Source organism: Sus scrofa, chromosome 4, assembly GCF_054392235.1.
Source record: "Sus scrofa isolate SSC_HxYL_T2T_F1_AM1 chromosome 4, Sscrofa_HxYL_maternal_Yorkshire_Landrace_v2.0, whole genome shotgun sequence".
Classification (NCBI taxonomy): Eukaryota; Metazoa; Chordata; class Mammalia; order Artiodactyla; family Suidae; genus Sus; species Sus scrofa.
In genome coordinates this window covers 123,366,895-123,389,489 of record NC_139386.1, presented here as the reverse complement: position 1 = coordinate 123,389,489, position 22,595 = coordinate 123,366,895, and the positions used below count along the sequence as shown (strand labels likewise).

Sequence of the window (22,595 nt, the reverse complement as noted above, 5' to 3'; positions counted from 1 at the left end):
ATTTCAATTTTTCTTTAAAAATTAGCATTATATTAAATTGTTATATTATGCAACTAAAATTTATAAAGAAGAAAGCCTTATATACCATTAAATATTTTACATAGCATAGTAAAAAGAATAACAACTGCTAAGCATAACAAAAATAATACACCCTTTGAAAATAAGTAAAATATAAAATGCATAAGTTGGTTAAAAAACAGTGTAACTATATAAATATGTCCTCACAATTTGTTCCATCTCATTGATTCTTCAATATAGGCATTACACCATTCTAGGCGATGTGATAAACAAGACATTATAAAAAAAAAAAAAAAAAAAAAGAAGGAGTTCCCATCGTGGCGCAGTGGTTAACGAATCCGACTAGGAACCATGAGGTTGCGGGTTCGGTCCCTGCCCTTGCTCAGTGGGTTAACGATCCGGCGTTGCCGTGAGCTGTGGTGTAGGTTGCAGACGCGGCTCGGATCCTGCGTTGCTGTGGCTCTGGCGTAGGCAGGTGGCTACAGCTCCGATTGGACCCCTAGCCTGGGAACCTCCATATGCCGCAGGAGCAGCCCAAGAAATGGCAAAAAAAAAAAAAAAGAAACAAGACATTATAGACTTTACATTGTACCATGGAGAGAAATGGTTATTCATAATACAATTGTAGAACTGTATTATTTAATTGTACAGTGGCATTATTTAATTATAATTATCATAAGTTCTTTGATGGAGAGGAAATCAGAATCAGATCTAAGAAGACTTCAGCATTCCAAGAATGATGTCAAATGACCCCCTTCATGGTGGATTATGCACTTATTTACTATGAGATATATTTCTTCTCCAGAGATTCCTTGTTTGTGTATTAATTGTAGATTTTTGGTTTGCAGGTATTCTGAAGTTTTGATATAAGAGTCTATATGTATATGAGATTGTTTTAAGTTGTTGTTCTCTTAATTGCAAGTTCATCTCCAGTGTCCTGCATTTGTACCCACCTCTTATCATGATTTCCGATTTTGGTGATATAATCGTGCATGGATGATTTCGTATCTTTACTGTATGTATACCTTTACTGGTGAGCCTTGTCATTTGTGGTATTTTCGTTTCTGATTGCGGCCTTTTCTTTTCTGCCTAGAGAAGTTCCTTTAGTATTTGTTGTAAGGCTGGTTTAGTGTTTTGAATTCTCTCAACTTTTGCTTATCTGAGAAGGTTTTGATTTCTCCTTCAAATCTGAATGAGAGCCTTGCTGGGTAAAGTAATCTTGGTTGGAGGTTTTTCCTTTCATCACGTTAAGTATATCATGCCACTCCCTTCTGGCCTTCAGAGTTTCTGCTGAAAAATCTGCCAATACCCTTATTGGGGTTCCCTTGTATGTTGCTTGTTTCTTTTCCCTGGTTGCTTTCAGTATTCTCTCTTTGTCTTTAATTTTGGTCAGTTTGACTATTATGTGTCTCGGGGTGTTCCTCCTTGGGTGGAGCTCCAGTCTGTGGGGCTTCCCACCCGGGAGGTATGGGGTTGTTTATATCATGAAATCACCCCTCCTACCTGTGGATGTGGCCTCTTCTTTTCCTTCTGGAGTAGGGTATGGGTTTCCAGTCCATTTGGGTGGAGATTGCTCAGTCTTTAGTTGTGAATTTTGTTGTTTTTAGGAGAGAAGTTGAGCTCCAGTCCTTCTATTCCGCCATCTTCTCCATGTTTCTTACTTTCATGTGTATCTTTTCTCTCTTAGGAACCCTGTAATTTAATTTTCATTTTTTAGATGACTTTATTTTTTCAGTATATTGCCTGAATTTTATCAGCTCTCACCTTCCTGTTTGCTGTTTGTTACATTCTTTCACATCTACAATGGCTTATTTAATGCATATTGGAGTACTGTATATAATTTTCTTCTCATATTTTCTAAAGGGTAGTAGTTTCTATTAATTGAAAAGTTTTCATTTTCTGTTTTCTTTTTATAGAAGGTTTTTCTGTTCTTGATAAAACCTGTGGGATTTTCTCTAGATCAGCAAGAACAGGTGGTTCTATGGAAGGGCAGGGTGAAGGAATGTCGGTAACAGCTTCATAGTTACGGAAGGCCCTCTTCTGTTCGTACAGTGAAGTACAGGTTCTTTAATAAATGGACCATTTAGAGGTTCAGATTCTTTAGAAATATTTAGCTTCAGCCACTTGGCCTTCTCTTAATTCTTTAGAAACATTTAGCTTCAATATCTTAATTCTTTAGAAATATTTAGCTTCAGCCACTTGGCCTTCTCTTCCAGGGATTTCTTTCCCTTCCAAGCTTCCGAATGAAGTGGTCTCATGAACTTTCCAAACATTGGTTCTTGCCTGTTTTCAAGCTCGATCCTCAGCCTTCTCATTAATTTTGGGAACTCTCAATATTCTTCCCAATCAATCCCTTTTGTTTATGTTAACCAATGCTAGTTTCTCTTGACTATAACCAAAGAACCCTAATTGACATGTCAACCTCTTTCTTTTTTGGCCATGCCTGCTGCATGTGGAAGTTCCTGGCTCAAGGACTGAACCAGTACCACAGCGGCTACCCAAGCCACTGCAGTGACAATGCTGGATCTTTAATCTGCTGCATCACAAGAGAGATCAACCTCTTAATGTAAAGCCTCTGAATCTTCCCAACCCAACCCCAAATCACATATAAAGCCACAAGAATATGCGCAATGAGAACAAGACTTGTCTGTGAGAACAGGACTTACCTCTCCTGTTTACTATGACAGCTCTTCTAGCACAATGCCTGGGGCATTCTGTACCTTCACTAGGTCTTAAATTTCCCTTACTACCTTTTTTCCAACAGCACTTACCACAACCTACAATTATCTTCCTTTTGTGTTTGTTTTATAACTCTGTCCTCCAGTATTATTAAGCTCTATGTAGATAAATACCATATCATTTACTGATCTATCTCCAGTGTCTAGTGTCTAGTAAAACAGTGACAAACATTTAGAGGCTTTCAATATTTTTTTGAATGACTGAACAATGATCAGTTCTTAAGGATGATAAAACCAGTGCATCTAGATGAAGTATGATTTTGAAAAAAGTCAACAGTAACCACACAATAAATGATCTTACCAGCCCTCTCCATCCACCCAAAACAAGCTCCTGGGGATTTAGCTATGAAATCTATCTCATCGTACTTTCTCTAAAAAGCTTCGAGTTGGAGTTCAAGTAAATATTTTCAGTAAGAGAATATTTTTAAACAAATGTTGAATTTACTTATTGATGGAAAAACATAATTTGAAGTATGAGGCTAAAATCCCTTTCTTCTCCCTTCCACGGAAATCGGTTTGTTTTCTATTTCTAGTCAGTTATGGAAATAGAAAAAAGAAAATCAATCCAATTTTATTTTGAAATAACTCTAAACTTACAGAAAAATTGTAATAATAATCCAAAGAAGATATTCTCTTTACCCTGTGTGTTAGTTATCTATAGCTGTGTGCCAAATGACCCCCATGCTTAGTGGCTTAAAACAACTACTTTTATCTTACAGTTTCGGAGAGTCAGGAAACCAGGAGTGGCCAACTTGGGTAGTAGTCCTAGATCAAGTTCTCCTGCAGTTGCAGGCAGGTTGCTGGCAGGTGCTGCTGTCAGCCAAAGGCCTGACCAGGACTGGAGGACTGGCTTCCAGCACCACTCACTCACGTATTTGCTGGTAAGAGGCCTCCGTTCCTGGACACAGGACCTCCCCACAGGCTGCCTAAGTGTCCTCGTGTCTTGGTGGCTGGTTTCCACTAGGCTTGGGCCCTGAGAAATGAGGAAGAGAGAGCCAGTGGGAGGATGGAGTACTTTCTATGACCTACACTATGAAGTCAGCGCTGTCACTTCCATCATATCCTGTTAGATAACAGTCACTAACCCCAGCCCACCCTCACGAGGAATTAGACTCCACCTCTTCTAGAAAAGAATATCACTCAACTTGTGAACATATCTTAAAACCACCATACCCAAATTTACTATTTTTTTTTTCAACATCTTTCCGTTCTGCTTCATCATTCTCTTACCCTTTCCTCACATACTTATTTCCTAACTATTTCAGAGCAGGTAGCAAGCTCCACATCCCTTCTCTCCTAAAGGCTTATATTCCTTCAGGAAAAGGATAGTCTTTTTTTTTTTTTTTTTTTTTTTGTCTTTTTTAGGGCCACACCCACAGCATATGGAGGTTCCCAGGCTAGGAGTCTAATCAGCGCTATAGCTGCCAGCCTACACCACAGCCACAGCAACGCGGGATCCGAGCCACGTCTGCGACCTACACCACAGCCCACGGCAATTTCGGATCCTTAACCCACTGAGCGAGGCCAGGGATGGAACCCGCAACCTCATGGTTCCTAGTCGGATTCATTAACCACTGAGCCATGATAGGAACTCTACAAAATTGATTGTTAAACAATACAGGCAGCGGGCTACAAAGTGTGACTTAGGTTATGTAAGGTTTTGTTTTTCTCTTTTAGGGCCGCACCTGCAGCGTATGGAGGTTTTCAGACTAGGGGTCAAATTGGCGCTGTAGCTTCTGGTCTACACGGCAGCTCACAGCAACGCTGAGCCTTAACCCACTGAGTGGGGCCAGGTATTGAACCTGCGTCCTCATGGATACTTGTCAGATTCATTTCCACTGAGCCCAGACGGGGACTCCGGTTATGTAAGTTTCTATCAGCGGAGAATAAAGAAAAGGTGCTTCGGTTGAGCTCTAGGCCGCTCCCGCCCCCAGCACCAGAAAGACAAAAAATTGTTTATGAAAACTCAGCTTATTTCTGGGAAACTCTGAACCGTTTCCTTCGGCTCTGGTCTCGGTTAGAACACAGCTGTGGACGGCCCAGAGAGTCTACTCGTCTGGTTAAAATTCCAGTGCAACCGTTTCTCGGCTCTTTCCAGGAGCAGGTAACTTTTAGAAATGTCCAATTCCTCCTCCGTTACGGGGAACTTCCGCGGGCCCCAGCGCCCGGGCGGCTGCGAGGATCGAGCGAGCTGGTGAGCGGCTCGCTCCGCCCGGGATCGCATAGGCGCGCGCCGCCCCCCGGCGGCCGAGCGGGCGGAGCGGCGTCACGTGGGCGGGGCGGCGTCACGTGGGCGGGGCGGGCTCGTCGGCCGATCGCACGATGTGACGCGCCGCCGGAGGCAGGCCGGGCCCTCAAGATGGCGGCGGGCGCCCCGAGCGGCTCGGCCCGGCAGTAGTGGCGGGACGGCACTCGCCGCTGGGGCCGGCCGCCCCGGGAGTGGCTGCAGCAGCGCCAGGAGTCGAGGATGGTAAAATGACCCAGGGGAAGAAGAAGAAACGGGCCGCGAACCGCAGTATCATGCTGGCCAAGAAGATCATCATTAAGGACGGAGGCACGGTGAGCCGGGGGTACCGCGCCGGGGAGGGTCTTGCGGGGCCCGGATCTCTCTCTGCCCCCCGCGCTGCCCCCTGCGGCCGCCCCTGGGTGCCCTCCGCCCTCCCTACCCTCCCGCGGTGCCGCTGTCTCGGGCTCCCGGGCCCCCGTGCCTCTGCTCCGGGGGCTTTCCTCTCCTCGCCCCGGCCTGCGGCCTCCGGGCCGGTCCTCTCGGATGGTGAAGCCGCTCGCCTCTCCCGCACCTGCCGCCCTCTCCGCCGTCGCCCCCGGAGGCCCTGCGGCCCCGAGCCCCCCGCGCTCCTCCTCCGCGGGCAGGGATCGACGCCGGGCTCCGTCGCCGGCCGGCCCACCGTGTCGCCGGGGCGGTGCTGGTGCCGCCCCCTCCCCCCCGCCGTCCAGGCCCCGCGGCCGGGGGCAGTCCCTGCCCTCCCATATGCTGCTAACGGGGTGGCATCTGGCGCGGCGACCCCGGCGGGGCCGGGTCGTGCGCTCGCTCTCTCCTTCCCGGTCCTGGGTCGGTGCTCCTGCCCTTCGCTGCCTGCTGTACGGTAAACACCGTCGGAAGGTGGGCTTCCCCCTGACTTCCCGCAGCAGGAGCGGGACAGAGGACACCTGGGCCTAGACCTGAATCTGCTGGTTTTCACAGGCCAGTCCTCACCCCCGGGCTTCAGAAATCACCTGGTGTATTTTAAAACAAAAAAGACTAGATGGAGTTGTGGCCTGAGGATTGGAAGACCGATTGAGGGCGAGACAAAATTTGTGCTTTTTAGAAACAGTTGTCGTCACAGTAAACTTTATGCATCGTGGTGTCGTTAACCAGCAGGGGACGTAGGCCTCTTAATTGAAAATAACGCGCCTGTACTTTTTTTATGCTGAAAATTCTCCATTGCTACGCTCTCTAGTCTTTGTTGCCTTCTTTGATATCATGTTCTGAAATAGAATGGAAAAGTGAAATGCATATGTCACTTCTCCGAGAAATAGGCAGAAATGGTTCTTTTTCCCCCCATATTTGCTTATATTTTGTTGGAGCCCTCAACTACTAGCACAGGGCTAAATATGTGATGAGGCCACCCCTGAGGCTTTGCTGTATTCATTTGAAATGAAGAACAACTTTCTTTCGACATTTCAGAATATGTCCCAGTCAGTCTGCTAAAATTTAGAAAACTTGGGACATATGGAACAATTTCAGCATATACTTTTACTTAACTGTCAAATGTATAGATGTCATAACTTTGACATTTAGTGAAAAAAGAAGCTTTGAAATTCAAGTCCTCAAATTTTGTTGTATTTGATTAATTAAAACATTACTTTGATTAAATCAACTGTGAATTGTCATGGCTCTTTTGACCAAGTTGGTCAGAACTACTATGTGAGGAAAGAAATAGCATGAAAGAATACTGATTGCCTTTGTCAGTCATAGGGACTTGATATTTTTCATTCTTCATAAAAACCCACAAAATAGAATCGGCAAAGGATTGTATTTTGTAAAAGCAAGTGATACTTAAGATCAGTATCTTTTACAAGAGATAAGAATGAATCTGTGATCAAGAAACACACCTTCCGGTTTCCTTGTTAAGTTCAGTTTTATTTCTGTCTCTGGAGGTTGTTGTTTCTGTTTTATTAGCTTTATAGCAGTTAAATCCTGTGAGATTTGGAAGAGGTTATTTTAACTTTTTTTTTATCTTGTGATTTATTAAAGTTGTGGTGAATTCATAGCTTGCTTTTGGACATAAAATTGTTTTTTACCCCAGCAATATGTTTTTAAGAGGGGACATAGAATAAATGAGAGCTACTTTTGAGGGCTGTGGGCTTGGGGGTATTATCATTTGTTACCTTTGTACGTTTATGCTGAGCTCTCCATTCTAAGATCACTGGACACCTCTTTAGAATAGGGACTATGCACAGCTTTTAATTCTGCAGGGCCTACTGTATGAATTTAAACTGATAAAAACACATTTAAATTTTTTAAATGTTGAGTAGCACATTCTTAAGACGATTTTTATTTTAATTTTATTTATTCCTACATATAATCAGGGGATAGTTATATTTCTAAAAGTGCCAGGGTAATTTTTTGCAGTACATGTATGAAAATACAACTGTTATGGGCATAAAAATAGTTTTTAACTGGCATTTGCTTTTCTGCCTCTCTGCTTAAAATTGGTCAGACTGCTGTTAAGAACATCAGGTATCTGAGGCTGTATGGATCATACATGACAGGCTCTGGACAGTATTTCACATACCTGGCCAGTTATACTGATCTGATCCCCTTCCATTTTCTTCCTAGTGTTCAGTAATGTTAAGATTATTTCACTTGTCCTTCTGCTAATGACATTTTTCTTTTAAGTCTGATGAGCCAGTTGTAATAGTCATGAACAAAGTTAGTGAAGAGTTGTTAATGATTTGCCCAAAACTTTGCACATGTTTATAGTAAGTAGTTTTTAACAGTAGAAGAAGTAAACCCTTCTAAGAAAAGCCAGCTTAAGCACAAGTTATTAAATGCTGGTTTCTTCTCTTGAAATTGTAGTTCAGTTGGCTCTGAAGCCCCAGCAAGGCTAGTACCATTTGAGTGGTTCACAGTCAGGGCAAGTTACATGAAGTTGTGTGACTCTGTATCAGCAGTTCTTGGATCTGTTAATCCTGAAGTTGTTTGCAAGGTTTTCTCTGACCATACCTTCTTCTAGAGAGATTACAGAAATGATGTATACTTTGGGAAAGCTTAGAAGGGTTCTTCTATTTGGAAACAATGTAAGTAACTGAAGAATGGTTCTGCAAGTTAAATTCAATGAATACTTAATCATTTACTTAGACAGTTTTACTGATGAGAGTAACTGTGACATTATTGGTGAATTTGCTTGGTGAAGCACCCACCCACGTGTAAGATTACAGTTTTTAGTTATGTTTTAATATATGTACCACTTTGCTGTATCTTTTATACATTGCAGGCTATTTAGGACAGCTGAATTAAAAGTACATTCTGAGAGTTCTCTTGTGGTGCATCAGGTTAAGGGTCCCGCTTTGTTGTTGCAGAGGCTTGGGTCCCTGCTGTGGCGTGGGTTCTATTCCTGGCCCAGGAACTTCCACATGCTGAGGGCATGGCCAAAAAAAAAAAAAAAAAAAGCGTTCTGGTATTTTAAAATACTTCTGGTTTTGTTGTTAAATCATTATCATGTACTACCATATTGTTTATAAGTATTCTTTGTAGAGGCTAAGAGCCAAAGAGTTATTTACATGAGTTGTTTTATTGTCAGAAACAGAGTTTTCCTTCTGACTTAAAAGTTTGCTTGTTTTTTTCATACAATCTTTATTGTTTTGTGGTTACAGTTATAGGTCTGTGTCTCAGACAATGTGAAAAATGTCCAGTTATTTCTAACAAGTGATTGGTTTGAAGTGAGTTTTGTCTCTTCCAGGGCCAGATGTAGTAGCTTATTCTTACCTTGGGTCTGCTTTCTCAGGAATGTATATGTACAGTTATGAATTCTACCACAGGAAATACTTCCTAGGAAGTCTTTTTAAAACAAGAGGAGGTCTGTGTGTTATCATCTAGCTGTTATAAATTGAGTGGAGATCATACAAGACCAGTCTTGAGCTTAGGCTCCATCCTAAACAAGGGTGATAGTTTGAATTTTGTGCTGATGAGTTTGGTTTTTTTTACTTTTTAATTTTATTTTGCCGTTTTAGTGAGTTCACTCGGTAGTCAAATTTGAACTGCCTAACCCGTTAGCTGTTCTCAGGGATAAGCACGTAATGTAATGATGATTTAACGGCCAGCCGCACATTTCCTCTTTGAAATGGAGAAGGATGCAGTAGGTGGTCATGTTACTTATCTTTGCAGAATTTACCACAAAGCAATACAGTCTTAAGCTGTAGACCTTTTTTACTGAAGAGTAAAAGTTGTTCTCACTATAATCTTGTTGAATGTTTTAAGAAATGTATCTCATTCTGTTTAGGAGCAATCTAACCAATACCTCTTCACCTCTGTGATGATGTACAAATATTGAGTATCTCTTCAAAACTGATCCATAACATAGCAACAAAATAATTTTAATGTTTTACTGAAAATTAAGCCAAAGTGACTTACTTAGTATAATAGTGTCTCTACCTGTTTATAGTGATTCATAACTTTGGGGAAGTTAGCGATCAGTTTCCTTTTTGCTCACAAATGTAGCAAGCCTTGCCTTGCCTGACTAAGGCCTGGAAAATGAGAAAAGAGCAACTGACTTTGTGAGAGAAGAAACGTGATGCCAAATACTAGCAGTAAAGCTTTATTTCCTCCAGTTATGCCATAATGTGTCAGGATCCCATGCTTCGTAACCACAGTATTTTCTAAAGGAGTTTTTATTTTAGTGTTCTTCTATGAGAATCTCCAGATCTCATATGTCTATAATTAAGCTGCTTTTTCTTTTTGTGTGTAAGACTTTTACATTAAATTATTTTAGTCACCTTAATTATGTGTTGTTCAGAGGAAAGTCAGTGTTTCTTTCTGAAGATTAATTCTACCTTCTCTCTTTTTTTCTTTTTTTTTTTTGGCCACACCCCCAGCATATGGAAATTCCCAGGCCAGGGATCAAATCCAAACTGCAGCTGTGACCTATACCACACCTGCAGCAATGCTAGATCCTTAACCCTCTTGGCCTGTGGGCTCCTTAACCTGTGCCACAGCAGAAACTCCTTATCCTCATCCTTGATTGATAACTTGTCAGTATTAAATTCTAAATTCTACATTTTTTTCCTTCATACCTTAATTTGATTCTTGTCAAGCTTTGTATTTTCTCAACTTTTATTTTGAGAATTTTCAAAACTGTAGAAAATTTGCAAGAGTAACATAATGAATACGTTTCCCTATGCCATAGATTCATGATTAAGCAGTTGTTAACATTTTGCCCCATTTGTTTTTCCTTTTTCTCTCTATATATTTTCATTTTTTTCTGAATCATTTGAGTTAGTAGTAGATAGACATCATGACACTTTACCCCTAAAACATTCCAGATGTATCACCTAAGAATAGATATTCTCTCACAAACCACAGCATAATCACCACACTTAGAAAATCTAACATTAACACATACTGTTGTGTAATATAGAGACCATGGTCACATTTCCCCAATTTTCCCGGTCATGTTCTTTATAGTCTTTTTTTTTTTTTTTTTTTGTCTTTTTAGGGCCGCACCCGTGGCATATGAAGGTTCCCAGGCTAGGGGTCCAATTGGAGCTGTAGCTTCTGGCCTACCCCATAGCCACAGCAACATGGGATCCGAGCTGTGTCTACACTGAAGCTCACGGCAATGCTGGATCCTTAACCCACTGAGCGAGGCCAGGGATCAAACCTTTGTCACAGGAACTCCCTTTATAGTCTTTTTTTTGAATGCAGAATTTAATTATTACATTTAGTTGCCATTTCTTTTCAGTCTAGAATAGCTTTTTGTTTGTTTTTGATGGTGATGTTGATATATTTTTCCCCCTTTTTGGCTGCCTTGTGGCCATGGAGATCCCAAGCTGGGATCAGATCTGAGCCACATTTGTGACTTCTGCAAAGCTGCAGCAATGCTGGATTCTTTTCCCACCGTGTTGGGCGGGGGATTGAACCTGCATCCCAGCACTCCAGAGACACCGCAGATCCCGTCGCACCACCTCAGCAACTCCAATATTGACATTTTTTAAATAATCTAGGCCATTGATTTGAAGAATGAGCCTCAGTTTGGCTTGTTCTTATGGTTTCCTCACATAATGATATCCTATTTAATAAACAGGTTTTTAATGGCATTATAATGCCCAGTTACTGGTGGAATTACTTCTTTCTCCTGGTCAACAATCTGTGTAAGTCCCTGATTCATTGATGGGAAGTTAAGAAGAGTTATTAAAGCCAATATCCTGCATAGTAACTGTTGGTAAACTCACGTTGAGTGAACAGTCAGAGACTCAGAATTTGAGAGACAAGTGTTTAGTTAAGCAATTGATAGTTTACACCCAACTGCTAAGAGAGGTACAGTGACATACTCAAGTCACCTAGTGACTTAGGTCACCAAGCGTGACTGTCATGAAGAGGGCACGAAATCCCCTCTGTACTAGGTACTGGGCTCTGTATGCACTGGGATACTAAAAAGGTTAAGATTCGACCCATGCTCTTAAGAGCGGTCTGGGGCAGTGAATGTGGTGTAACAGCCCCTGCAGCCAGTGCAGCTACAGACTTGGGCTCACAGTTGCCTGGATTGACTGGACTGTAAAATGGAGATAATGGTATCTAACTTGAAAGGTTAGGGGGTAGATAATATTATGAATATAAGTCATTGTAAGTTTTTTGTAAATTTTTGTAATCTTTTTTATTACTGTGATCTCAGGTGTGAGTACAGTAAGTGCACATAAGAGATGATACTGTTGATAACAGTGGGATATCAGAGTATAGAAGAAGGATTTAGTAGAAGTTACAAATTTAATATCTTGCACTTTTAACAGTGTTTAAGTATAATAACTATATACTGACTGCCTAAAGTGATAGTTAGAGGAGACTTACAAAGTAATTCATTTTAGTTCTACAAACACTTAGTAAGCATTTTTGTGCTATGTGTGTACTACTGCTCCAGATCATAGGAGAATAAAGCACAGGGCCTGCATCAGAGAGCATGAGCTGGAAAAAAGATAAATTTAGGTTAAATCAAATGAAACAGATACTTTACAAAGCAAAATATAACTTTGTTATTTAGTGTTACAAGATAGTAGAATAAATAGGTTTGAAAAGGCTTAGCTACAGCCTAGATGATGAAACCAGATGTGTTATTAACAGAAAGTATGATTTGGAAAATGGGAGTTAAGATTGGAGAGTGGAGGTGGGGTCAGAGGAGATCATCCTTGACTTCTGAGCTTGAAGTTAGAGGTGACCGCCGTGCATCCATCTCTCATGCCTCCGTAAGAGAGAACTTACTTGGCTGAACGGACTTTGGTAGTAAATGCTGTGCCTTTTAGTTGACATCTCTTGGCATTTGGGGTTGGGTATTGAGTTAGTTTATGTTCAAATTTGTCTCCTTCAGAATTTTTCACTTTGTACTCAATTCTTTTGAGAATCCTCAAGTGTCATCTTTAAATATGATCTCATTATGCTGAACTTTCTACTCTTGATGCCGGTAAACCACTCACTGGTCAGACATTTGCCCCCTGCTTTCCTGTTAACCCTCTGCCCCTGCTCTACTTTGCCCAGGCCATGACCCTTGTATTCTTTCCAGATTGTCCTGGAATTTTTATTATAGATCGTTGGTCCATTAAAAATCCCCAGCCCTGGAGTTCCCATCATGACTCTGCGGAAACAAATCCACCTAGTACCCATGAGGATTCGGGTTCGATCCCTGGCCTCACTCGGTGGGTTGAGGGATCTGGCATTGCCATGAGCTGTGGTGCAGGCCACAGACGAGGCTCGGACCCTAGCCTGGGAACTTCCATATGCCACCCGTGTGGCCCTTAAAAAAAAAAAAAAGCAATAAAATAAATAAATTACAGTAAACAGTGATGCTAGAGAAAAGATGATCAATCAAAAATGATGGAGAGATCTCTGGTGGTGGTCCAGTGTTTAGGATTCAGTGCTTTCACCAGGTTCAATCCCTAGTCTGGGCACTGAGATGCCATATCAAGCTGCTGCATACTATTGCCAAAAAAAAAAAAAAAAAAACCCCAGCCCTTATGTCAAAAGTCTTACTTGAAGTTTTTGTAATCCTACTTCAGTAAAATATTTTAAAAATTTTTCGGTTTTATTAAGACTGCGTATTACTTTTTTTTTTTTTTTTTTTTGGTCTTTCAGGGCTGTATCCGCCGAGGCATATGGAGGTTCCCAGTCTAAGGGTTGAATCGGAGCTGTAGCTGCGGGTCTGTACCACAGCCACAACAATGTGGGATCCAAGCCACGTCTGTGATACACCATAGCTCACAGAAACACCAGATCCTTAACCCAGTGAGCAAGGCCAGGGATAGAACCTGGGTCCTCCTGAATACTAGTCAGATTCGTTTCCACTGAGCCGTGACGGGAACTCCAAGGTTGTGTATTACTTTTGAATTCATTTAAAACAGGATAGATGAGGCGTTCCCGTCGTGGCGCAGTGGTTAATGAATCCGACTAGGAACCATGAGGTTGCGGGTTCGGTCCCTGCCCTTGCTCAGTGGGTTAACGATCCAGCGTTGCCGTGAGCTGTGGGGTAGGTTGCAGACACGGCTCGGATCCTGTGTTGCTGTGGCTCTGGCGTAGGCCGGTGGCTACAGCTCCAATTGGACCCCTAGCCTGGGAACCTCCATATGCCGAGGGAGTGGCCCAAGAAATCGCTAAAAAGACAAAAAAAAATAAATAAATAAAATAAAACAGGATAGATGAATATGATATAATACAACTCTCAAAACTGCTAGTACCTTAGGCATTTTTTTTTCTCTCCAAATTCTGGGAAATATGAGAGAATGGTTTAGGAGGGACAGGCCTATTTCTTCTTATTTAAAGTACAGTCATGCCTTTTAGAAAAGATTTAGAAAACGGGTAATAGCATAAGAAACAATTTTATGGGAGTTCCATCATGGCTCAGCAGTGGTAACTAATCTGACTAACATCCATGAGGACACAGGTAAGGATCCGGCCTTGCCGTGAGCAGTGGTGTAGGTCGCAGACATGGCTTGGATCTGGTGTTGCTGTGGCTGTGGTGTAGGCCAGCAGCTACAGCTCCGATTAGACTCCTAGCTTGGGAACCTCCACATGCCATGGGTGCGGCCCTAAAAAGACAAACAAAAAACAATTTTATGTCACTTAAAATCATTGCCTAATATAAACACTATTAACACTGAGGTGAGTTTTTATTTTGCTCTTCATAGTTTAATTACATATACAGCTTTATATCCTGCTCTGATTTTTAAAAAAATCAAACATTGCGATAAACATTGTCACATGTTATTAAAGGTTATCTGTGAAGTTTCTGGCTGCGCATTATTCCGTCTTATTTATATACCATGGTCTGATTATTGGATGTGTAACTGAAGATTGAGCATTTAGATTTCCATATTTCCTACTATAATTATGCTGCTGTGAACACCTTTGTAGTAGAGCTTTTTCTGAATGTTTGGTTTTTTCCATAGGATAGAATGTTATTACCTATTTTTAAAATTATCTGTGTACATTCTTTATATTTTTATGGTGTCTTAGTGCTCTTGTATGAATGCTTTACCTAGTTAAGATACCTTTTGCTACTTCTCGCATATTTTACTCACTTTGTTTTCTTGAAATTCAGCTAATGCTGTACATGTTTTTCTCAAACCAGTATACCTAAAACTAGTTAATCTTTTATTCTTTTCCCTTTCCTCCCTGTTGAGCTGACCAAGGCAGAAACTGAAATCATTTCATCTTTGATCTTCTCTGTCCTCTTCTGCTGCATCTAGTCAGCCACTGAGTCCTTTCTCTTCTCCTGCTAAATACGTTTTGTGTCCATTCCCTTTGCTCTATCCCTACTCTATCTTACTCTTCTAAGAAGCTTTCCCAATGCTGTCCTTGAATGATTAAGCGTTCTTCACTTAAGCAGCCTTTTTTTGTGTGTGTGTGGCCACACCCCGGGCATGTGGAAATTCCGGGGCCAGAGATGGAGCCCACGCCACAACAGTGACCCGAGCTGCAGTGACAATGCAGATCCTTAACCCACTGCACCCCAAGGGAACTCCTCAGTAACCACTTTTAACACTTTTCTTCCAAGCTTCTGGCTTTATGTGTATATTCATACACATTGTATTTAATTATCATCTTTTTACCAGCACTCACCAAACAGTTTGCAGGGAGTTCAGCTGTCATGAAATACTACCTTTCGTGTTGCAGAAGGAGTCCATGGTCAAGTTTGGGAAATGGTACACGCTGCATCTTCTTGGAGATTCATTATATAAATTAGCATATTAAAGGCCCTGACAAGTTCTCCTTGGCATTCTGATAGGTGCTGAGAATCTGTGGTGGTGAACAAAACCAGTTTGGAACTTACCCAATCCCATGAACCTTTCTACCTTATCTTACTGCACGTGCTCTGTTTGGTGCTGCTCGTTACCCCCTTTCCTAAAACTGTTCCGTTGCCATCTCTGCCAGTGTATTCTCTTGATTCTCCTCATATTTCTCTGATTGTTCCTTCTTTATCTTCATGGGGTCCACTACAGTTCATCTGTCAACAGCACAGCTTGGAACTGAATGGGTCCACTTACACATGGATTTTTTCAGTAAATACCCGCTGCAGTACTCCACGATCTGGGCTTGGATGAATCTGCAGATGTGAACCTGCATACGGAGGGTTGACTGAAAAGTCACACGTGGCTTTTTGGCTGTGCGGAGGGTTGGTGCCCCTAAGCCCTGTGTTTGTTGTTCAGGGGTCACCTGTACTTCAGTGTTGGTGTTTCTTGGGATTCCGTCTTAGCCCCACTGCTCGCTTCACACTTGATTCACCTACTCCAGTGGTTTAAGATGTAACACTTACCGCTAATTAATTATTTTAACCAGCCCTCAAAGGACAATAGAAATGTCTTAAGTTCAAAGGCTGTTTCTTGGATAGGACCTGAAGTAAATTTGAGCCTCATGGGGAGAAAAGAGCTAGGAAGCTTCCAACTTCCCTGGTAGACAAGCAAGCTAAAAACTTGGAAGGCTTCTTGACTCTCCCTCCCACACTTGGCCAGTTCTGTCCGTTTCAAATCCCAGCTTCTTATGTCCATTCCCTCCCCTCCAGCGTCCGAGCCACTCCCCTGTTTCGCGCCCTCAGTATCTGATTACACTGATTCAGAGAGCCTCCTTCTGCATGCGGTTTGCTCCTCAGTGACGTCCTTTAGAAAAACCACCGTGATGTATTGAAAAATGCAGATGTCATCACATCATCGTATTAAAACCCTTCAGTGGTTTCCTATTTCTCTAGAGTGAAGATAAGAAATCCTTAACAGAGCTTAGAGGCTACCCCTTCTGCCTTCCTTTCAGCCTTAAACTGTCCTGGCTGTTGTCTGCTTCCGTTTTTTTCTCCAGTGTGATTGTGCGCACTGCTGCCTCTTCTTGCAGTAACCTTTCCTGCTTCCTAACTTGTTACATCTCTTCCTGCATTTACATGTAACTAGATGATTATAATGAGGTTTCTTCCTCTCTAGACTGTGAACTCCTTGAGATCAGGGAGTGTGTCTTACTGGTTTTTGTAATCCTAGCACCTCTGGTACATAGTGGGTACTCTAAATGTTTGTTGAATGCATGAGATATTGCACAGATTCATTCCCAGCCACGGTCCTTCAAATCTTTTATCTCCCAACCCCCACCCCACCATTGTTGATTCCTTAGCTGCAGGTTCTCCTACCAAGAGGATTTTCAGGTACCTAAATTCTGCAGTTTGGGAGAGACGTCTTTTTTTTTGTTAAATGATGTAGCATCATCTTTAGTGTTTAGAGAAATCTAAACACTGTTAATATTTTGGACATAAGACTACTGATATATTTTTGAAATTTAAATATGATATTGTATGTACTGATTAGACTTGTCTGTTATATAAACTTGTTAATGAGGACTGAGTTAATGTTACGTCATTTGCTTTTCCGTCAATTTAATATGACGCTCAGAAACATGACTCCAACAACTGCAGAGATTCTTCAGATATCTCTAGTAGCAGTGTAGAGTTAAGTTTGTGTTGTCTTCCTTGTGTATATAAATCCCTCTCTCTCACACACTACTCAGGATGTTTCTGCTTTTGAGCCGTGTTGGTGTCTGTTATGATTCTTGCCAAATGGTTCATTTATGTTTTGAGATTAGTGCAGTTGCCTCCTAACGGTAAACCTTCCTTAGTTTTGCCTCCTTTTGATCTGTTTGCTACACCTTTGCCAGAATGATCTTTCTTAAAACTTTCATCTGACCACCTGAGTCTTACTTGACAAACTTCAGTAGTTCCCTACCGCCTTCAGAATTGAACCTAGACTCCTTAGCATGGAGGGAGGTTAGCTCTTCGTGCCTCTAGCTCACCTTTCCACGCTCCCAGTGTGCAGCCCTGCTCCAGTTGTTCTGAACTAATGCTCCTGCTCTCAGGAAGGGTTACGCTCTTCTGCAGGCTGCTTCCTTGACCTCTCCCGTCCTCCTTCCCGCTCCCAGCCCACCTCCTTCCATCCTTTCAGCCTTCCTCCTGGAGCTCTGATATTCCCATCCGCACCCTGGACTCGGCACTCCCTTAGCACACTGTGCCCATATAATGTACCATGCCCCCCCCATCACCTTGAGGACAGGGACAGGTGTTTGGCATAGTGCCCACTACATGTATGTTCTCCATAAATGTGTGTGTGTGTGTGCCCATATATATATAAATATATATATATATATATATATATATATATTTTTTTTTTTTTGTCTTTTTAGGGCTGCGCCTGTGGCATGTGGAGGTTCCCAGGCTAGGGGTCTAATCGGATCTGTAGCTGCAGGCTTATGCTGCAGCCACAGCAACGCCAGATCCACGCTGATCCTTAACCCACTGAGCGAGGCCAGGGATCGAACTCGAAACCTCATGGTTCCTAGTCAGATTTGTTTCTGCTGCGCCATGACAGGAACTCCTCCATAAATATTTATTGACTCTTTTCATTATTGTTAGTAATTCTGGAATGCACTGTTAACTTTTTGAAAATCTCTTTCTAGCCTCAAGGAATAGGTTCTCCTAGTGTTTATCATGCGGTTATCGTCATCTTTTTGGAGTTTTTTGCTTGGGGACTATTGACAGCACCCACCTTGGTGGTAAGTAAACCTTTAACTTATTTATCACTGACTTTAAAATCTCTTTTTCTTCAGTTTTGGTGGGGGGGGGGGAGGAGGTGCGGTCCTTTTTCCTTTCCATGGTTAATTCTCCCACCGGTATCATCATCTAAGTGCTGTACTTTACTGCTTCAGTTGTCTTTTCCAGCCTTTATTTCTGTCTTACTCCTTGGCAGGGCTTGGACAGGTCTGATTCTTCTGGTGAACACTGGCTCAGACCCCACTCAGCTGCCAGCCCACGCCACAGCCACAGCCACGTCAGTCCCTAGCCGCATCTGTGACCTACACCACAGTTCATGGCAATGCCAGATCCTTAACCCCCTGAGTGAGGCCAGGGATTGAACCTGCGTCCTCGTGGATGCTAGTCAGATTCGTTTCTGCTGAGCCACGACAGGAACTCCCCAGAACAGATTTTTAAAGAGATATTACTTCCTTATATTTTCATGAGCTTGATTATTATACCAAAAAAGGCTTTTATAAAAAGTTTATTTATAAATAAGTTGGATAATCATATATAGGTAGATTAAATTAGTCCAAGAAAGTTTATATTCTGTATTTTTGGCGTATATATTATACGGCTGTGTAATCATTACTGTATCTACATAAAATACTGACTTCTGGAGTTCCCATTATGGCTCAGTGGGTTAAGAACCCAATATAGTGTCCATAAGGATGTGGGTTCAATCCCTGGCCCCACTCAGTGGGTTAAGGATCTGGTGCTGCGGCAAGCTGCAGCATAGGTCACAGACTCGGCTTGGATCCTGCATTGCTGTGGCTGTGGAGTAGGCCGGCAGCTGCAGCTCCCACTCAACCCTGGGAACTTGCATGTGCTGCAGGTGCGGCCCTAAAAAGAAAAAAAACCCACTGACTTCTAACAGTTGTTTCTAATAAATGCATAAGGCATATTCATGAGTACTGCTAAGAGAAGAAAAGGAAGTCTCGGTGTTCTCTGGTAGTTCAGCAGGTTAAGCATCTGGCGTTGTCACTGCAGTGGGTTTGATCTCTTGCCCAGGAACTTCCACATGCTGGGGCAGGGCCAAAAAAGAAGGGAAATCTCAAATAAACACAGTTTCTTTTCTAATAAACCACACATTGCAAGTTAGAACAGTGCCCTGAATAATAACGGTTCCCTGACATAAAGTTGTAAGAATGCTAATTTGATCGTCTTGATTTAGATCCTTTCTCTTTTCAGGAGGAAACAGCTCATTTATCTGCAATAGGCCATCAGTTTTACATCAGTGAATTTTCAAAATAATTGAAATGTGGACTTTTTTAAATGTCCGATTTTCAAAAATTTAATAATTTCCGATGAGAATCTTTCAAATATTAATTTATGCATTTCCTGCCTTCATAATCCTTCAACGCTGATTTGGAACGTGATCAGATGCCTCCAGTTCATTATGACACTGGTAGCCGCATTGTAGGGTAATAACCTGAGGTCAGGGGCTACTGCGGTTCTGTCCTGACTCTGCTCCCACACCTTTTGCCCCCTTTCTAATAAGATTTCCATGTGCTGACATAAAGTCTACTGCCAATTTAGTAGAAATCTGTCTGGAGGATCATTAGTCCTGTGGTTTATAGTGTCTGAGCTTTGTGATAGCAGACAGTTTTTGTATAGGTCTAGGCACAGTCCGAAGCACTTGAAATGCATTATTCTAATCTTCCAAATCACTGTATCCATGAGGAATGGGCCTCCCACAGATGAAGAAATGAAGGACCAGAGGAGTTAAGTAACTTATTACTCTGAGAGTAAACTGCAGCTTTGGCTTGGAACCTAGGCTTGTTTTATTCTAGTGCTCAATGTTGGGGAACACTGGTAGTGAGTGGTTTTTGCCCACGTTTTAGGTTATTGAGGTTATCGGAGCCCAACCACTAGTTAAGCAGAGCGGTTAAAATGTTGGGTACACTGTAAGCAAACCAGCAACAAAAGCTTTTTGTGATGATTCCATAATTTGTCATCATGATTTGAAGTGTTGATGGCTTTTTTTAAACTTGTTTGTGGTTTTTAATATGTGTATGTATGTATGTATGTGTATACACACACACACACACACATATATATATATATATTTTTTTTTTGGTCTTTTTGTCTTTTCAGTGTTACACCCACGGTATATGGAGGTTCCCAGGCTAGGGGTCGAATCGGAGCTATAGCTCCCAGCCTACACCACAGCCACAGCAACACAGGATCCAAGCCATGTCTGAGACTTACACCACAGCTCACGGCAGCACTGGATCCTTAACCCACTGAGCAAGGCCAGGGATCAAACCTGCATCCTCATGGATACCAGTCGGGTTCGTTAACCACTGTGCCAAGACGGGAACTCCTGTTTTGTATTTTTTAGATAATCTACTTTTTTGTCTAACTTTGGTATCATTTTTTTCTAATTAGATAAAAAGAGACTGTCTTGTTTAAGAACAAGGAAGGACTCTAGTTATTTAAATATAAATGTTTGCCTGTTCATTTTTAGTAACTATAGGAAACCTTTGTACTTAGTATATTCTTAATTATTTTTGGAATTAAAAAAACAGATAGTACCTTTGCTTTTGATTTTTCTCTCTTTTCCTCTCACTTTTTTTTTTGCTTTTTAGGCCTGCACCTGTGGCATATGGAGGTTCCCGGACTAGGAGTCTAATCAGAATTGCAGCTGCCAAACTACGCCACAGCCACAGCAACTTGGGATCAGAGCTACATCTGCGACCTACACCACAGCTCACGGCAACCCTGGATCCTTACCCCACTGAGTGAGGCTAGGGATCAAACCTGTAGCCTTATGGATACTAGGTGGATTGGTTATCACTGAGTCACAACAGGAACTCCCTCTATCTTTTACTTTTTAAAATACTGAATTCTGGTCAGGAAAATGAAAAGTGCTAATTTGGGACTTAATAAATTTTTTTTCTTTTTGCCAGCATAAATACATTTCTTAGAATAATCGCTATAACATTTTTTAAAATTACTTAATGAATTTAATTACATTTATAGATGTATAACAGTCATCACAACCAAATTTTATAGCACCTCCAACATTGTTGCCAATTATTTTATTTATAGAAAAACTTTTTTTACCCCATTGTTGTTGTAACAGTCTTAATTCCATGTTTGTTTTTTATATTTGAGGGTTTTTTTCTTCTCTTTTTTGTTAAATTTTATTTAAAAAACCTTCAGTGCAATATTAAAAAGCATTACAGCCAGCTGGAGCGACAATGAACAGAAAGAAAGGGAGGAGTAGGAAAGACCCAGAGACACCCTCCCAGCTGCCCCCAGGGGCTGGAGGCCAGGGGCAGACTGGGGAAGGGCCTAGGTGGTGGGGGAGGGAGGAAATACACTTGAGTTTTAAAATGGTGAGTTGATGGGTTATGGTTACATGGGAGAGTTGTCTGTAGTATCATAGTCATAATTCTTTACCTTTTTCAGTTTTTCACTTGATTCTGTTTTTAAAATATAAAATGTGTGGCTCTTGTAAACCATTAAGCAATATAGAAATGTGTAAGGACAGGGAAGTTCTTCAGTCTCATTCATTCCTCCAGGCAGCCATCAATTTAGGAGATGTGGAATTCTTGTTGTGGCGCAGTGGAAACAGTTGACTAGGAACCATGAGGTTTCGGGTTCGATCGCTGGCCTTGCTCAGTGGGTTAAGGATCCAGCATTGCCATGAGCTGTGGTGTAGGTTGTAGATGAGACTCAGATCCCACGTTGCTGTGGCTCTGGCGTAGGCCGGCGGCTACAGCGCCGATTCGACCCCTAGCCTGGGAACCTCCATGTGCCACGGATGTGGCCCTAAAAAGAAAAAAGAAAAAAAATTTGGGAGATTTTGGCTTCATGAAACCTTTACCTCCAGTTGGCTCGTCTGTCTTAATGGGGCTGGGTTATAAGAGGCACCCACTGTATGTGGTTCTCATTTATCTAGTATGACATAGCATTAATGAAGGACCAGTATGTTATTACAGTGTGGGCTTTGGAAAATGGTTTTGCTCATTTTGAGACTTTCTGCTTGCATTTTTTGTTTTTTGACTTTGTTAGCAGTCTTCACTTAGTTTTGAACTGCTATACTCGCCCTTGTCAGGGTGCTGGGAGAGGTGAGTTCAAGGTGGAAGGCATTTAGGGTGCAGGGAGAGGTGAGTTTCAGCGTGGAAGTTGTAGCACTTTCCTCTCTTTCTAAAAGTCTGTTTATCTTTAAATATTTTGTTTTACTTGACTTGTTCTGAAACATTATAAACGGTATCTGCTAGAGAATCGCAGCTCTTAACATTCACTTAAAAAGCAAGAATGAGGAGTTCCATTCGGTGCAGTGGTTAACGAATCCGACTAGAAACCATGAGGTTGTGGGTTCAATCCCTGGCCTTGCTCAGTGGGTTAAGGATCCTGTGTTGCTGTGGCTCTGGCGCAGGCAGGTGGCTACAGCTCTGATTAGACCCCTAACCTGGGAACCTCCATATGCTGCGGGAGCGGCCCAAGAAATGGCAAAAAAGACCAAAAAAAAAAAAAAGAGAGAATGAGGTTGAATGTATAATTCACTTTGTTGGTATCTTGAATATCG

General features: G+C 41.9%; 2 protein-coding genes across 2 annotated transcripts in view; one reads left to right on the top strand and one right to left on the bottom strand.

Moving 5' to 3' along the window:
* Positions 1-2,443: 2,443 nt before the first annotated feature.
* On the bottom strand, positions 2,444-8,423 carry LOC146404225 (uncharacterized). Its single transcript, XM_085023870.1, has 2 exons — positions 5,423-8,423; positions 2,444-3,729 (listed from the first exon to the last, which is right to left on the bottom strand). Exons 1-2 carry the CDS (start codon positions 5,743-5,745, stop codon positions 3,717-3,719), a joined length of 336 nt encoding a protein of 111 aa, XP_084879996.1. The 5' UTR covers positions 5,746-8,423; the 3' UTR covers positions 2,444-3,716.
* The window catches only part of MFSD14A (major facilitator superfamily domain containing 14A), a 41,321-nt gene continuing 23,820 nt past the window's right edge, over positions 5,095-22,595 (top strand). Inside the window, exons 1-2 of the mRNA XM_013997351.3 lie at positions 5,095-5,315; positions 17,941-18,036. Coding sequence (XP_013852805.3) covers positions 5,232-5,315; positions 17,941-18,036 — 180 coding nt within the window. The 5' untranslated portion in view covers positions 5,095-5,231. The remainder of the gene's footprint in view (positions 5,316-17,940; positions 18,037-22,595) is intronic.

Coding starts and splice junctions, on each gene's coding strand:
- LOC146404225 (XM_085023870.1), bottom strand. CDS start 5,745: ATGGGAGGGCAGGGACTGCCCCCGGCCGCGGGGCCTGGACGGCGGGGG.